The sequence below is a fragment of the Saccoglossus kowalevskii genome, chromosome 22, assembly GCF_978046115.1.
Source record: "Saccoglossus kowalevskii chromosome 22, keSacKowa6.1, whole genome shotgun sequence".
Lineage (NCBI taxonomy): Eukaryota > Metazoa > Hemichordata > Enteropneusta > Harrimaniidae > Saccoglossus > Saccoglossus kowalevskii.
Window position 1 is genome coordinate 1,494,247 of NC_140662.1, and position 19,972 is coordinate 1,514,218.

General features: G+C 35.8%; 1 protein-coding gene across 1 annotated transcript; it reads right to left on the reverse strand.

The window, feature by feature from the left end:
- Positions 1-12,300: 12,300 nt before the first annotated feature.
- Positions 12,301-13,398, reverse strand: LOC102803774 (solute carrier family 35 member G1-like). Its single transcript, XM_006821917.3, has one exon. It carries the CDS (start codon positions 13,396-13,398, stop codon positions 12,301-12,303), a length of 1,098 nt encoding a protein of 365 aa, XP_006821980.2.
- Positions 13,399-19,972: the final 6,574 nt, after the last annotated feature.

Consider the following 19,972-nt stretch of genomic DNA (forward strand, 5'->3'; position numbering starts at 1 on the left):
ATGGGTAGACGCTTGATTATGATTATGATTATGATTTATTTTTCACCAATAATAATAACAATTCTAGTAATCTTATATAAATAATAATAATAATAATAATTTCTTGGTGTGGACCACAGAGGTAGTCTGTGGCCCAATCCTAACCAATATACATTTCTATGCAGGCTATATATATATATATATATATGTATATATACGTACACACATACATACATACACATACAAACAAACAAAAAACAAAATCTCCAGAAATAAATAAGTAAAATAATAATAATAAAGAAAAAAAAAAAAAAAATGAGAAAAAAAAATGGAGCTGTTAATGCGCTTGTTTGTAGACAATGACGCGCTATGGCCATCTGACGCATGCACAGGTGAGAACTCCCCTGCTTTAAATATAAGGATATGGATTGTAAAATATGAAGATGAAATAGTGTCCAACAAAGTAATTTGTATATGGCAACAGGTTATTGACACTCACGATCTTAGTTGGGTGGACCTTTGAATGTGGGCGAGGGTGTATTTTAATGTATTTTGTGGTCATTTGTTCATTTTCAATTCCCAGAAGCAAAATTTGTGTGTTGTAACAGCGGCTCAAGTGACTGTCAAATATGTCATGTCCTCCGTATCCTATTTTGTTACTGGCCTGCCCCTTAACTTTGCACACTGGTGAATTTATGAGTTAATTATATCTGTAATTGAGTGTTTTAAATTACTATGTAATACTTGTTTAAGCCTGCCTGTGCCTGTGCATAGTGACAGTGAGAATCCAATGAAATGAAGCGAGATACTGTTCAACAATAATAATTTGTTTTTAATGAATTTAGTGAAAATATTATAAAATAAAATAAACAGAGATACCCCCGGTAGTGTATGTGTATTTTTGTATGTGGAAGACTTGGCTAGCCCATTAAAAATATAATAATGTGAGGTATGTAATTTTCCTTTTTCCTTTCTTTATTTGTGAAAAAATGGTGTTTTTAAGACTGCAAATAATAAAACACCAAGAGTGCAAGGCTAATTCACCAACATGTCTTCTCTTGTTTAAGTGTGAAAGCACATGGTTCAGTGACTAATTCATTTTTGTTTTTCAAATATTAGAAATATTTTTTGGGAAGACTCTTGGAATATATAAAAATGGAATATATATATATATATATATATATATATATATATATATATATATATATATATATATATATATATATATATATATATATATATATATATATATATATATATATATATATATATATATATATATATATATATATATATATATATATATATATATCTTTTGTTATTACATTGTCCATGTACAATAGATAAGACAGTTATTGTAATATATGTTTGTATGTTTGTTCACCTTAGTATATCACCCAAATACTGCAAGTTGCTAGGGCAATACTGGTCTATTAAAATACTTTATATCATCTATGAACCAGTACTTTTAATTATCATTGTTCAATAAATTATCAGATGTATTTTATGAAAAAGGACGTGTTACGCTAACCATTTCCAATTGGTCTCATCACTTTGCAAACCTATAACTAAGTTGGTACACAAAACCTTTATCAGTAGTGCACATCGAAGCTGAGATCGCCATCTGTCAGTATTGCATTATGCAAAAATCAGTGAAACAGTAAACATTATTCAAATCTTTGATAATGAGACAAAAACATGAAAGAAATTTGTTTGTGCCACAAGCCCTGCTTGAATTTATACTGTGAATAGCTAGTAGCATGCACGTTCCTATCGTGTTACTCAGCACACTTTCTGTAAATAAGTGACATCTGAGGTTGTGAGTATTAGTATGTTTGAAATTGTATACAAATCACTCTTGTCTTGTAATACCATTATTGAATAGCAAGGCAGAGTTTTGGAGCAATGTGATTTGAAAGTACAGCAGAGTCTACCTGACACGCGTACAGTATATCAGACCAGGTTTTACATCATATTAGAAGCATAAAGCTAGTGCTGAGTATTTCATATTATCATATATTTATTTAATCATAATCATAACATTTCACGGACAGAGTTGTTCATTGTCACTGACACCAAATGCAACTCAAGAGAAAACAAGCCATGCATGGCACAGTCCCTGTTAGTTATCAAATCTAAAATATATAGTTTTGCTTATAGTAATATAGTATGGATCCAGAAGATGATGCTTGATTATGATGAATTTTTAGTATTAAAATGATTGACATCTTGTATATGATCGTCAAATGAGTACTTGTCCATATTGAAAAATAGTGCTCTGGAACAGCATTAATTAAAACAAAATGGCCACCAGTCGGCCATTTTGAATATCTATAACTTAATGTAAAACGTATATATAAAATTTGAACATAATCAGTCAAAGCATATCTGAGATATGGCTCTAGAAGCGCATTCATTTAAACAAAATGGCAGCCAGTCAGCCATTTTCAATACAATCTGAAAAATAAAATGACGTGCATCAGGAATCCATAATCTTTAATGTATACGAGATCCATATATCTCGCACATGCGTGGCGCGACGACTGCCGCCCTTTAAAGTGCATGTGAAATGACCACTAACACGTTTCCCGTTTTGGATGTTATTGGACAGTTATTGTTTTTGGGGAAAATGATTACTCTATCCGAGTAAATTTGAGATATTTCTCGTGTTGTATCCACGCCCACCTATCCCGAAACAGTCGACTCTCGCCGCAGTGCGCCGTTAAATGACAAAATATGAGAGGAATCCATAACACTGATATAATAACAACAACCTCAACGAAGTCATATGTACCACTAAACGTTGAGTAAATTGTGCAACCCTCTGTATAAATCCGATATAACACCGGCTTCTGACAGTAAAGAGTGTGGGTTACTAACAGCCTTTGAATGTTTCTGTTGCGGTGTGTTGATCCCACACGCGTAGCGAAGTGTGTATGTTCTGATTGCATGGCTGGACGGTTCCGGACACCTGTACACCGACAATTACTGCACCCATTCTATGCATGTTTGAACAAGAAATGACAAAACAGTTTATAATAAACAAGAATAAAGACCCGAAATTGTGCATCGTTTAGTATAGTGACAATAACACAACCATTGTTGTCAAGCATAATAGGCAATAGAAAGAAACAAGCGACAGTGTATGGTATCAGCATTGCTTGCCCCAGGCATGATTGAGCATCCACTCTGTGTATGATAATACGTACATTTCATTACACGCTACACTTTACTTTGCCAGGAGATTTAAAATGAATTTAGAAAGACTTGTTTCAGTAACAAACGGAGAAGATAACAGGTTGCAGGTGATTTACCCTAGCCGCAATTCAACATACTCTTATCTTCGTGTGTTAGAAGCAAGACTGCGATATCAACTAGATAATATTGCCGTATTAACGGATAATATTAAGCGAGATCAGTGTATACTAGAATATCAACTTACGTCATTTAAAGGCAAGGAAGAGTTTCCATCAATGAATTCAGATCGGCCAAAACGACGGTCAAGCCAGCAGTCGTATAAGCTAAGTTCTGACATGAAGCACCTCGACGGGAAAATAAATATGCCAGGACTGGTAAATTGTGAAAAACGAGTGAGTCTTCCCAATTTAACGCCACCAGCTCATTACCGAAAACGAATATCACTCCTGTCACAGAGAAATATCCTAGACAAGAAACAGAGAGAACGGGAAAAACGAAACGCGGAAAGTTTTGAACAACTGATACGGGGTACTAAAATTGATAAAGATAAATTGACTGAATGTAATCACCAGGGAAATACTAACACCCTAATCGCTGACGAAAGAATACATGTAACGCCGGTAACAGAGGAAACTCCATACGTTGACGAGAAACTACGTGTAACGGAGCAAACACCTTACAATGGAAAGAGTAAAGACGGACCCTTTGAGTTAGCCGAAAGATTTGCCAGAGAATGGAGAGAACGTTCCTTAGTGCATTACACTCCTGACAATGACAAATCCGGGGAACGTGAAACCACTTATAGCAACGATCAGATGATCCTGCCCTCAACTACCAGTCGTTGTTTGGATCAGGGTTCTCGTGTATCAGACGTGCCTTCGTTACAGGGTAACCAAAATCTGTCCGAAAATACAACACGACCTTTGTGCTATAGTGAAGTTACAGATCAGTTACACTACAAACAAGACGACGTCATCATGGCTTCCAAAGGCAGTAAAGGTGGTGGTGCAGGAAAAAACAAACCACGACAACTTAACAGAATGAAAAGTGACCAATCTATGTCTGGATACAGGCTTGAATCGCTTCCGGAAGAAATAGAACCCGCTACGGAGCGGCGAAGACGCACAAGTTCTATTTCGCTGGAAAAAGATGTTAGCTCCGTGGACCACCAGAGACGAAGGTCTGTAGCTGTCAATGCCATGGACGCCACGACGAAAAAAGATAAACCCCGAAAAGGTGAATTGTCGCAGGAAGAAGTTCAAGAAATATGGAACGATGTGAGAAAATGTCGCTATCTGCGTGGATATGACCCTCCTGAAATGAGAGCTCCCAAAGGCGACGTGGATTTATTTGATTTCAAGAAGAAAAATGCATCGGTCGGAAAACACTAAATAACATTGACGAAATTATATGAAAATAATTTGAACGTATTCTGTAATCATAGATATGGAATAGAAGTGATTTCACGGACTAGTTGATTGCGTATCTGTGCACACAGCGATGGTATGCGTATTTACTGTGATTGTTCATGCAAACAATGTAATGTTTGGCGACTGAGTAAACAATGTAACATGCCTGAATTGAAGTGTTTGCCCGTCTGTATGGGACAGAATACGGTGTGTTCTATTGTGTGCAGGAACACTTCAATTGCTTTTAATTATATTAGCTTTTACATACAGTGGTCATGTATGTACGCTTAAACCATGTTATACAATAGAACTGTTCCTATTGTTTCAGACACGAATGTCGACGACGACTTAGTACACTGTACCAATATTTTAATGCCGATAGGGTTTTATTGCATTAGTAGAGTGGAACTCATGACAGTCTCTTGTCACGTAGACGCCGTAATCAGGTATTGAATTCACTGCGCAATTCTAAGTTGTATTAGGGTTTATCTTCGTAATGTAAAGTTGTACTGGGTTTATCACATGATTTGTCAGCCACGTGAGCATACGAATGTATTTATAACAGTGTTTAAATGTCTGAAATATGTTAGTTATGACTCTAAATGATCTTAAGTGGACGTTACAATATAGGTACTTTACTAAACAACCTTAACGTTAGGACTATGCATACTTGGCAAATGTTCAAATAGTATAAATCATAACTCATACTTGAGATGAAAATAACATAGTGACAGGCAGTGTGTTTCCATGACGACTAGTGTTTTACTTGTTTTCGTTTCAGCTAGAACTGTAATATTTAGAAATAACACCACAGCCGTCCATTGAAAATAATGTCGTCAGTGAAGCCGAACATAGCCAACGTTACATGGCTGTATCGAATATTTTCTTACCAGAAGTACATTTTTTTTACAAAAACGAAATTCAACCAGACAGAATGTTGTTTTTTATACTTTAACTAAGATTAGCTGTCAATAGTCTAATGTCAAACAAAAGTATTTCTCTTTTTCATAAAATTAGAAGTTGTTCGTATCAATTTGGTATTATCATTAGCTTCAAGTAGTTTGTATAATGTCTAGTATTTGTTAAACTTCAAAACCCATCTAGTGCTTCTCGATCAGAATGCTTCATTCTAGCTCTGTTCTACAGTCTGTTTTTCAACTCAAATCCGTTCTCATAAATTATGCAAAGTCTTTTATACGCCTTCGTTCTCATAAATTGCCCTCGGACGCTTATACGATCACGTGAGTGACCAAGATTTACTGTGTTTAACGGAAGAAACAACAAAGCCTGGGTTCGAAATTAGGGCTTAAACAAGGTGCGTTTTCACATACACGTTGTCCATTAAACTATCTGGAACACGATATCAGTCATTAGATTAAATGCTCATTATGTAGCTAATCTTATACTGTCTATCTACAATTTTAATTTAAGTTATGAGAACAATTTCTACAACGATCATACAAACGTCCATTGTGTGCAGGATTTTCAGATATATATATATATAGATTGAAATAAAGATGTATAATTTAATATTCTATATTTGATAATGTGATGATGCGATCCCAGTAACATTTATGAGTACAAACACAATGATTACTACGAATTATAAAGTTATTGTCGCCATGGTGATTGTTAGTAAATGTGATGATTTTGAAACAAGAAACGACAATCTATACCCATATACATCATTATAATGTAATTTGTAATAACTGGCCTTGAGATTCTTAGTAAGTTTTGAACAAATTTACTAATGGAACTACAGTGACAAGATCATGAATTCTCATTTTTCTCTTGCCGTAAATAAATGTATACTAGTAGTATTCGTTGTACGAAACATGAAAACAATAATACTGGTTAGTATTTTACATACCAAAACAAACGGCGAACTTAAAGGGGAATCTCCCAAGCCCAGGGATTGCACCAAAGAACCATGGGGCACTTTTGTTTATGTTGCTTACAAAGTTAATCTATCTTTTGTTATCCATTATCCATATCCAGAAAGTAAATTTGTTGTGAGATTAGACTTGACTGGAAGTGCCCCTTTAAGCATTAGAGATTTTCATTTTATTTTAGTTCATGTTGTATTGTAACCCAGTACATCATCAACATGTACCAATACAATAGTGTTAACAATTACTTATCTATATTGTATCTGTAACATACCATCAGCTGGTATAGAATAGACAGATATTAACATGTAACATTACAAAAATACTTACAACTAACCACTACGGCAGATGATAATGTGTAATCACTATGACAGGTCCTAACAGTGTAACAAATACGTAATATGCTAACATGTAACCATTACGGCAGATAACATGTAATCATTACGGCAGATAACATGTAATCATTACGGCAGATGACATGTAACCATTACGGCAGATAACATGTAATCATTACGGCAGATGATAACATGTAATCATTACGGCAGATGATAACGTGTAATCATTACGACAGATGATAACGTGTAACCACTACGGCAGATGATAATGTGTAATCACTATGACAGGTCCTAACAGTGTAACAAATACGTAATATGCTAACATGTAACCATTACGGCAGATAACATGTAATCATTACGGCAGATAACATGTAATCATTACGGCAGATGACATGTAACCGTTACGACAGATAACATGTAATCATTACGGCAGATGATAACATGTAATCATTACGGCAGATGATAACGTGTAATCATTACGACAGATGATAACGTGTAACCACTACGGCAGATGATAATGTGTAATCACTATGACAGGTCCTAACAGTGTAACAAATACGTAATATGCTAACATGTAACCATTACGGCATATAACATGTAATCATTACGGCAGATAACATGTAACCATTACGGCAGATAACATGTAATCATTACGGCAGATGATAACGTGTAATCATTACGACAGATGATAACGTGTAACCACTACGGCAGATGATAATGTGTAATCACTATGTCAGGTCTTAACAGTGTAACAAATACGTAATATGCTAACATGTAACCATTACGGCAGATAACATGTAATCATTACGGCAGATGATAACATGTAATCATTACGGCAGATGATAACGTGTAATCATTACGAGAGATAACATGTAACCATTACGGCAGATGATAACGTGTAATCATTACGACAGATGATAATGTGTTACCATTATGATAGGTCCTAACAGTGTAACCAATACGTAATATGCTAACATGTAACAACCACGACAGATGCAGACATGTAACCATTACAGCAGATGATAACGTGTAACCATTACGACAAATGATAACATGTAACCATTACGGCATATGATAACGTGTAACCATTACGATAGATGCTGATATGTAACCATTACGACAGATGATAACATGTAACCATTACGACAGATGCTAACATGTAACCATTACGACAGATTATAACATGTAACCATTACGACAGATGCTAACATGTAACCATTACGACAGATGATAAAATGTAACCATTACGGCAGATGCTAACATGTAACCATTACGACAGATGACAACATGTAACCATTACGATAGATGCTGATATGTAACCATTACAGCAGATGATAACGTGTAACCATTACGACAGATGATAACATGTAACCATTACGGTATATGATAACGTGTAACCATTACGATAGATGCTGATATGTAACCATTACGGCATATGATAACGTGTAACCATTACGATAGATGCTGATATGTAACCATTACGACAGATTATAACATGTAACCATTACGACAGATGCTAACATGTAACCATTACGGCAGATGATAAAATGTAACCATTACGGCAGATGCTAACATGTAACCATTACGACAGATGACAACATGTAACCATTACGATAGATGCTGATATGTAACCATTACGACAGATGATAACATGTAACCATTACGGCAGATGCTAACATGTAACCATTACGACAGTTGATAACATGTAACCATTACGATAGATGCTGATATGTAACCATTACGACAGATGATAACATGTAACCATTATGGCAGATGCTAACATGTAACCATTACGGCAGATGATAACATGTAACCATTACGATAGATGCTGATATGTAACCATTACGACAGATGATAACATGTAACCATTACGGCAGATGCTAACATGTAACCATTACGACAGATGCTAAAATGTAACCATTACGACAGATGCTAACATGTAACCATTACGGCAGATGATAACTACTATGTTACATATCACTGGGCTGCACTACTAATGTATCACAGTTGAATTGGGCTAATGTTTGTTACATTGCACAGACATGTGCACATTCGGTATATTCTGTTTCGCGTTATATTCTTGAGTATATTTACATATATGATTTTGAATTATGTAAAACTTAAGGAAAATAAGTTAAAAATATAGACACCATAATCATAACATAATCGTCGCACCTCAGTGTCAGTGTATATATTGACTTGATGTGGTTTTATTGTCACGGAATCGCATTTTAGTGGACTTGAAATGATTTTCAAAAGTGTTTGGCAGCTATGCCGTTGAGGGAAGCAAACATAAATGGGAATATGTCCACTTTTGTCGTACATGTCGTTGCTAACAACCATTGTGATAGTGTACCTGTAGTTTGATATCAATAACACGACAATGCAGTAATATTACACATACGTGTATTACGTTACTTACCATATAGTAATCTACCCGTGCACAATTACTTTGTATACCAATCTTTTATTCAACCACAGATACATTGTCCCGGATAATAGAAAAAACAATCCGACGATATATTTAAATCGGATAGAACGTATTTTTAAAAACATTTCATGGTCCGACGTGGATTTAAATCTATATATTTTTAAAAACTTTTACAGACAGCCTGACGTGGATTTAACTTTGATTTCCATATAATTAGAATAGTCTTCTGGTTCTGTCCAAATGAGAATATATCTAACAAATGGTCCAACATATCCCATGTGCAGTTGCGGCGGCACAGGGAGGGGGGCACAGGGGGCGATCTCCCCCTCGAAAATGCAAAATATACCCCCCAAAATGCATGAAATATGGTTTCAGAGGGTCTAGATTTCAAAATATTTAAGGGAAGAATGCCCCGGACTCCCTAGTAAGGTCGCGCCTTTGGTGCAAGTTTGGTGAGCAGATCTCGCCCCAAGCCGACAGAATTTCGTGCCACCGCCTCTGATGTGTTTCTATATAACTATATACCGGTATATTCACGATTTAAAGTGGATTTGATTTGATATATTGGATTTAAGGCTTTACGTACAATGCTCAATTTGGCTCAATAAATATGTTATCATTCACCTACCACCCACCACCCCCAAATCGCCTCTGAATTGTTTTAATTACCAATTCAATTCAGAACACGGTTACATCATTGCCTACCCTCATCAGATAGTATACAGCCTTCACTGGTATTGAGTCAAAGGATAAGAGTTGAACTTTTGTCTAATGAACCCAATTCTACTCTGACGTGACACTACCAGGGTAATTATACACCAGGGTAATTTGAAACAATTTATTGTTACGAAAGGAACTCGTCGAAAAGTGTCAACTTATACTCGCATGCAGGCTACACTTACACTGTAGAGACACTGAGTGAATCGACCCAAAGAATGCACACAAGAGGTTCATCACAAATAGTGAAGCATTTATTACTAACCAACACTTCGTCGCTGTGGTCGGGTTGCCAAATCCAATACATTTCTATGAAGCATATAGTTATATGGCAGTGAGGCAATACGTGATAGCAAGCCAGGGGCGAGACCACGTGATTACCAGATATCACGCTCATACCAGGCCTTTCACTGTTACAATACATTATACAAACTATATACTTATAAACATAAGAAAATACGCCCAAAACATGCAAGTTATTGACAAAAAAAATAACTTTATAATATCTTTTGGAAAGGCATACGTGTTTTTCCTATGGTTACACAAGTTCTCCAAATCTCCCTCCAGTCACGAAATATAACTTTAATGCGAGCTCGAGCTCTATAGATAACATGTGTACAATATATAAGAGTATCCATTTGAAAATAGGGCACTTCCGGTTAGAACACTTCCGGTTAATGGGCGTCATTTTGTTTGTTATTCGACAAATTGTGAAAAAAACGAAAACAGCTCATTGATGATAAAACATAATTAGAATGTTGTTCATTGATAATCCAACCAATTTCTGGCAACGGACTGGAAATATTTCAATTTTAAAGAGTGTTTCGACTCATTTTGATCAGAAATGGAAATCAAATGGCGCGTGTCGTCATTATGAATTGCGCTCAACTGCGCGTGAACCAATACTAGTGTAACTCGATTTCCGCAGTTCACACGCCTCGACGTTCCATGGTTACGTTAATTCTATTTTTTAGTAAATGAATAAACTTGCTAACCAGACATTACCTAATTATAAAATGTTAATATGTAGTATTTCTTAAAAGTTGTCATAAATCTACACCCCATTAGTGATTTTGGGGAATCTCTGTTTCATTCGGGGAAAATGTGTTACAATAGTGACATCACCTTATATAATATTTACAATAATGCATTGCGTGTTTCCTGCTTATATTATGCTTATATGTTTCATTTCAGTTAAAATTGCGTTTTACCGTCATTTTGAGAGGATATAAAAAATGTGTGGACAATAGAATTCGTTCCTAAACTGTGTGAATTAAAAGCAGAATGTTTCGAACTACTCTCAATTCACTTCATAACCAACAGTTTCCATGGAAACACTGTAAGCCGAAGAAAAGTTCATTTTCCTCCAGATTTCAAATAAGTAGTGATTCTACAAATTTAAAATGAAATATTTTACTAATTTTCTACAATTAATATTTTGTTTTGTATATTATACATAGCTATGGAACCAATCACAAATAATAGATAAATGATAAATTCACGCTCGACAGAAATCGTGACTTGCACAAATTGTGATTTTTTCAGAATTATAGTCACGGTGATTTTCGAAGGCTGTCATTGTTGCATGCTATTTTTTCTTGTCGCCGATTACAGCACCGTGCGTCAGAACCCCATACTTCTGTCAATTCTGTACGTAGGCAATTGATGCTACTCAGGTATTTTACTGAGATACCTGTGTCATCTCTACAAGTGTTAGCATTCTTTCTTAAAATAAACAATGGCAACCATTCAATTTGTTAAGAGTTGTAAATAGACACGATACTGTAAGCAGACACGATACTGTTGGACACGAACTATAAACAGACATGATACTGTAAATAGACACGATACTGTAAGCAGGCACGATACTGTTGGACACGAACTATAAACAGACATGATACTGTAAATAGACACGATACTGTAAGCAGACACGATACTGTTGGACACGAACTATAAACAGACATGATACTGTAAATAGACACGATACTGTAAGCAGGCACGATACTGTAAGCAGACACGATACTGTAATCAGACACGATACAGTAATCAGACACAATAATGTAATCAGACACGATACTGTAATCAGACAATACTGTAACCAGACACGATACTGTAATCAGACACAATACTGTAAACATACACGATGTTGTAATCAGACGCAATACTGTAAACAGACACGATACTGTAATCAGACACAGTACTGTGAACAGACACGATACTGTAATCAGACACAATACTATAATCAGACACGATACTGTAATCAGACACAATACTGTAAACAGACACGATACTGTAAGCAGACACAATATTGTATGACATGAATAGACACCTGATGACAATTTTTATTTTTGTTTGGCATCTTTGATTACAAGTTGTTGAAGTTCATTGTCTTCTTTTTTGGTTTTATTTGACCAACACGATGCGATAGCTACGATGAGCGATGCAGCAAGAACGAGAGCCGCTCCAACGAAGTCCAACACATCTAGTACATTATTCAAAACGAAAAGATCCAATATATAAGTGATGCAAATTTGAACTTCACCTATAAGAACTACTGTTGTTGCAGTTTCCAGCTGTAGTGCACTGAATAGACTCCAGTCAGAAAGAGTTACGAAGATACAAGCACCTAACAAGGACCACCATGCAAAACTAGGCAAGTCCCAATCCTGTGAAGTCGTGATAAATACAAGTATAATAGCATTCAACAGAGCTGATATGATTCCATAGTAAAACATAGTAGTAATCGGATGTACAGACTCCCCAATGGAGCGGGTAATCAATAGCGATGTGGCTAATCCAATTGAACCAATGGCGGCGCAGATGTAAGCGATGTCTTCCTCGCGTGCTAATTCAGGATTTCGCGGCTGAAGAAAAAAGTCCGGTCTTGCAATCATTAGTACGCCGAGAACAACGAGGAAAAACGCAATAATATCAGTGCAGCGGCATTTTTCTTTAAGACACAGCCATGAAAAAATCGAAGTTATTATTGGGATGCCTCCGTAAACGATGACCATGATGTTTCCTAGAGGCGCTCTTGGCAAGGCGTAGTAAATTGCAATCTCTGCTAACGCTCGTATCATCCCATTACCCAATATCAAGAAAGTATCACAAAAATTGTCGGAGGAAATGGAAATTTTCTTAATGATAATCGCTATGACAGCGACTATAGTGACAACTAATTGCGTAATAAACGCAATCTGGAATTGAGAGGCTCCTCCATTTTGTGCCCATATAATAAACATAGCACCAACAGCACTGCATACACCATACAGAAAAGCTAGTGCAATGCCGACCCAGGAGTTAATTGTTCGGTCTTGAGTTGATGTCGCGTTTTTGTCTTCTTCGTTACCCATAGTTTCTAGTTGATTTGTCTCCTTGCCTAACTTGCCCATGTCATTGCCTAACTTGTCCATATCATAATAACCACTGCGTAAATCCATGATTAGTTTTCACTAAATGCAAGTATCGAATCGTCTAAATACGTCCGTAGCGTTGTCTCCTCTGCCAAGCTTTGCATAGAGTCTGCACATAACACGCAGTCTACATCATAACCACACCGGCATATTGTTGCAATTTCTATTTTAGTTTCTAAATGACCCCTATATTCTTTAATGTGTCACGGGTATGTACGTGCATGGCAGTCCTCACTAATATTTTATACTAATATGTGTCATCTATAACAATACATTGATAGTAAGTGGATGACGTCATCGGTAACCGCATAACTCATTACGGTTAAGGGTGGACACATTGCGGCTATTCGGTAAAACGTCACAACGGTACCGCACAACGAGTCACTGTTAAAGAGGTTGATGTCGTCTTTAAGCGCATTTCAATTTAGTTTTATTAAAGTCATGAACACCTAGGTACAAACCATTATGAATTGACTACACACCCAATTAAACAGAACAAACACAGCTTGCCAATGATTCTAAAAAACAATTTCATTAAATTGTGCATTGGACCGCAAAAATTCACGATCTCGAATTTATTATTAGTCATCAACGTTTTTTTCCAATTTTTCGCTTATGTTGGGCCTAAAGCTATATAGATGGTATAAGTGAATAACAATTTTAAAATCTGAATTCAAGGCATGTTCTTCGACTCAATAACATATTGTTAAAAACGTGGTAAGATTAGCTGCTCTAAAACACGTAAGAACCTGACAAGGCTCGCGAGTTCTAACGTACTTCTGGTATAACGGAAGAATGAGTTTCAACTTACACCTCAGATTATGTTATCCTGAATTTTTAAAATGCTAATTTAATAATGTTATGGAATTGTTCCAAAAATAGCAATTTTTCAAATAAAATTTGGCTAATTTTCCCAAAACCAGAAAAGCTGCTGTTCCATGTTAACATGCAACTACAACACCATGACTATGCGCAATGAGTATCGACGTTGTCATAACATGATTTATGACAAACTTTCACGTATGCCTACCTTTCTTCAAAACGAATCGACAGACTCTGTTGACAGAATGTATTTGTGCCTTCAAACTAATTTAACTTTCCCAAAATGTATATCAATTTGGTTTGGGCAGATTTTAAGTCAGATAAAACCCCTGTACTCATCTGGGTTTGAATGCATAGCAACATTAAAATGCTTCGCGCTACAGCCTCGTCATTTTATATCGACTCGGACATTATATAAGAATGATTCTTCGTAAAGATACCGTGTTGCTGTGTTTATATTAACTTGACGGACAACACTGTGAGTAAACTATGTAAGCACTGAAACATGCATGCGGTGAGTACTGTCAAATAGTGAGTTGATGACCATATAAAAACATATAATAATGTCTAACAGTTACAGTCATGGCATTGAAACCTATGCACTGAATCTTGCTTCAACATTGACATAGCAATTCGATGCGCTAGCCTATTTACACCTGGGTGGAGATGATTTTGTTGTTGTTGTTGATTTTCTAAGATTGTTTTTATTTAGTCAGGTCGTTTTCAATGTTGATCAAAAACTATGCTTTGCGCACCTCCGACCGTTGGTGACAATATGCGACCTCATACGAAAAATGTAGATCAATGTACTACAGCGTGACGTCACATCCGATGATTTCCATTCGTAGACTGATATACTGGTACCACGAGCGTGGATTTATTCTCAGATACACTGTTATTATTGTTGGGTTCAAGTCATTGGTTACCTCTGTATCACTGTCACTGTTGGCGTTAAACTCCTGGAAAAAAGACACAATGACAGCGATGCGATTGTAAATTATAATGTGAGCATCGAAAGTTCAAACAGTCTATGTTTAACCAGCATTCTTTGCGAATTTTACATATTCGAACATAAATAATATTCATAATAGTCGGTATTGTGTCGTAGTTTTAAAAACCGACAAAGAATATCATCAATTGAAAGATGAAATTCATTTTTATATCTTCAGTTTTGTAATATTATTATATAATGACTACGTACCATGAGTTCGTCAAATTCGTCTCTGTAATTCTGCCATTGTAACCCATCATCACTGTAGGCGACGACATACGTTTTAACCCACATATCCAAAGCAGACGGTGATTGGTTCCTGCCCTGTGTTATGATAGCATATACTTCCTTGGTTCCTTGGAAATAAACTTGTATCCACTGTGCTATATCTTGACTGTCTGCTTGCCAGCCACCGCCGTGTACGCCTTCCACGAATAGTGTATTCAAACGACCAAAATAAGGAGCAAGAGTTGAGCTAGATTGGTAAGTGGATGAAGCAGTTATCTGGTCATCATTTATGGCATATGACTCCATTCCGAGTGCTGATGGAACACAGACTGTGGGTGGGAAAGAATAACATAATAACCAGATTACACTGACAATGTAGTAGTAGTAGCTGACATATTGAAATGTACCGAATTTCCCTGATATCCAACGTAAAATTTGACATTTGGCATTTGTCTGTATAGAGTTTTGGAGGACTTAACGTGTTTGAAATAAATGTCAAATTAGACACATCTTTACTTCCTGTCCTGTAGAAAATACTGTTAGACAACTAATAACCTTCCTTAATTGTACATTCAAGAAAATTACTATGAAGATAGTCTATACATTCAAATAATCGTTGCTTTCCTTAAATATGATCAATTTTGGCTAGAAAATATATTATTCGGCAACTCATTTCCTGGTGATCTGATCTGAACTGAATACAGAGAATGACTAAAATGCACGCGAGACCGAGGATTCCCGTTGTGTGTACTCGGCCATTCGCAAAATTCGGTAAAGCGCAAGCCACCAGCATAGCCAAGACACACGTTTGCAGTGGGTTAGGCCGATTGACACCTCTAAACAGTAACGCAGAAGTAAACAACCCATTCTGAAAATGAAACTTACCGCCTGGCGTAGTGGGCGTAGTTGTACTAAGCCAGTCAACCGGTGTCGTTCTTAGAGTTGTCATGGAGATGGTAGTTTGCTGAATATTAGTTGCTAAAATAAAGTCAGTATATTGAAATGAGAGTTATGAACAAAGTATTTCATTATGATTTTAGTCAAGTGTTCATATGTGAATGCATATCTTTATGTAAACTGAATTTTACAGCCTGATAGACCGGGCCTAGCTTTTATATAACCTCATTTTAATGTATGAGACCACATAGCGGTAATTGGAAGACTTATAGATTGACTAGATTGTAATTAGACTATCACATTGACATTTTCCACCCTGGTTACAGATTAAGCACAGTCAACAGAAAACAACATATGTTTGGCAAGTCATTTAAAACAACCTGAAAATCAGAACAAGTCATAATCAGAATACTGCAATCAATGAAGTGAGTTATTATTCTGCTTCAGCTATCTCTAAACATTGATTAATGATGCTAGAAGCACTGAGACCTGTGGTGCACTAATCTGAAAATTTCGACGTGTTGACAGTCATATTATGGGATAGATACAAGCCACGATACAACAAAATAACTGCCGAAGGGGACAGCTAAAAGATAGTTGTTATACTATTAGGTATAATACACATATTATCGTTTGATTTTAAGAAAGATATTCGTTGGTAATATTTGGAATATGTAAAGTAGAGAACTAGAATATATACACTGACATATGACGTCACTGGAAGTCAAACAAATTACACAAGGAATGGCTTTTCTATATTCTTAATACGAAATAATGTTCTTGTTCGTCAGGAAAGGGTTTTAAGTTACCAAAACCATGGTCTGTATAATATACGGTCTATACTCACAAATATTAAAGGCCTTCGGCCCATAAAGTGATTACAAAACAAAGAACATTTGTGCGTTTGTACAGTAAATATTACAATAAATCTGAAATTTCGTATCTAACATTTAATGTATGAAATACATATTCACCAAGGCGTTTCAAAATGACATCGTCATGTGATTTCATTAAAAGAATAAATTTGTTGAAAGACGGTGGATCATAGAAGTAACGGGGTATCTATCACGAAATTCATTATAAAAAGTGCAGACTAACAGGAAGTGGTACTCATCTTCTATTTGGTTTGTTTCACAAAGTTGACATATCCTTTGGTTTCTTTCGATTGCTCCTCATCATAATACATCATTAGAAACGGTCCTAATGAATATGCTCACATTATCTTTAACCTTCAACCAAAATAGACTTTAAAGTAACATAGACTTCCCAATTCCTACTCCCATGTTTCCACTATGACAATGCCAACTGTACATAGACAGATAAGTCAGGTGTGGATAACACAACATACTCTGAATATATCTCCACAAACTAAATGTGTGTTGTATAGTTTCTATATAGTGTCTTACATGATTGGCAATATGTACCGGTATATCCATCATGACATTTACATATAAAACCATCTACACTACAGTCCAATTCACAGTCGCCATGGTGATAACATAAATCCGAAGAACAATTCAGCTCCTAGAGAGATAAAGAAAATGATGTTATTTAGGAAAATTAGCATCGGTGATGTTATTCGAGATATGAATAACCCTCCATTATTAATTACAAAGACAATATAATATGACAATACTTCAAATTACATCTTATCCAGGTTTTGCTCAGTCAAAGTGACACTTCTAGGAATGAGATCGTTGTCTTGCTTGACACAATTGTATAATCACATAAGCCAATTTGACATTTTGAATCAAATCACAAAACATAACATGAAATGTATTGTCCATACATACCAAGTTTGAATGGAATTAGCACCATCATGCCCACAAAACATGCTGGTCAAAAACGTTGGGAACAAATCAGTCAAGCATATCCGAGAAATGATTGAGGACATATGAAAATAAAACCAACATGATTACCAATCAAAATAACATCACAAAACAAAAGGACGAGCATCAGTAACCCACCTGTGTGTATTGTGCATACAAAGTTTGAATGAAATCGACACATGTATGCCTGAGAATCAGTTTATGACGTGTGAAAGTTTGGGATTTTGTTGAAGGAAATGGCTGCCAGTTGGCTAAATTTAGCTGAAAACAACATTCAACTAAAAATTGTTGTCTTTGAATCAAATTTCACTCAAATCTGTAAAATTGTCTTTAAGAACAATATTTGAATCTTTGTGATTTCATGGACAAAATTGCCGTCAGTAGATTACATCGAAAGTTAATTGAAATCCAAACAAAACAATATCCATGAGAAACGGACATAACAAAGGAAAACAATGACGTGCCTCAGTTACCCGCTATTAGTTACGTCAATACTGATATTGACAACACCCACGATGTCATTCATAACACAGATAACACTCGTGATGTTATTCAGGGTACTGATAACACCCATGATTTCATGTAGAAGATGCACGTAACATCGCCTATGCTGTAAATTTATGGTAACCCAGTTGAATTCTGGGAAATAAAAGTGTACATACATATAAAACAAGTATGATTTTAATAATTGTGTACTATAACACCATCCAGCAGAGATGAGTGTTAGGTCTCCATCCAGCAGAGATGTGTGTTAGGTCTCCATCCAGCAGAGATGTGTGTTAGGTCTCCATACAACCCGGCATCGTATGCGCCACTTTGTTTCTCAATACAGAGATTTAGAAAAATAAAATACAATTTCATTAATAGTCCATATTACAGAGTTCACAATGAGTTCACGTTATTGCCACTAGATATGTTAAATGCTATTTCAACAGCATTTAAATGCGATAGACTACCAACATACAATGTAATACAACAGATAGCTTGAATTCACTAGTTACCAAGAAAGCAACACATTTTACAGTTTACTGACACCAGCATTGCAGACCTTTGCAAATACTATTACCGCTATATTTACCTAGTCAGCTATATAATGGCTAATCTTTAGAAACATTTGTGTTACAGTCATCGCACAATTGCACGCAAAAAAACGCTGAATGCCATGAGAAAAAAACAGTCGTCAGATGTCGACATCTCTTCTTAAAACAAAATATTTCAGGCTTAGTATGTACAGTAAAAATAGACAATATGCGGAAACTATATTTCAGCGACTCTTTGAAACACAAATTTAATGGTTTGCAACAAAATGTGTTCGTTGTCGTAATGAGACGGGAATCTTGAGAAATATAAGATATATCACCAACGGTTACCTCAAAATTGGCACCGATGTGGATCGTGATAATTTGTTCACCTCCTGTAGTTTTTATTTTCAGTATTGTATTGTTTATGCTAAAATAGCGGCGTCCTCCTCCAATTATTACGTACCATATTTCAATGTTTTATCGATGTCCAAAATTACATTATTATCACTTTTTCTGATTATGTTTGTGTTTTATGTGTAAGATTTAATTACACAAACAATAATTCTAATTTTAAATCATCCAAGATGTCTTAATGCCAGATTCCGCGAATATTTTAGCAAACTGAGAACTTTGAGCTGTTTTTGGCAAAAACCCAAATCTGAAAATAAAGTAAGTGAAAGTAGCTTAATGTGACAAGCAGGCGCACTTTCGGCAACATGTTGACAAACATTTTAATTGATGCTTGCCTATTTAAAAGCCTACACTAACTTATGCATACGAGCCACTTTCGGGATCAGTCCTCGATGCATGTG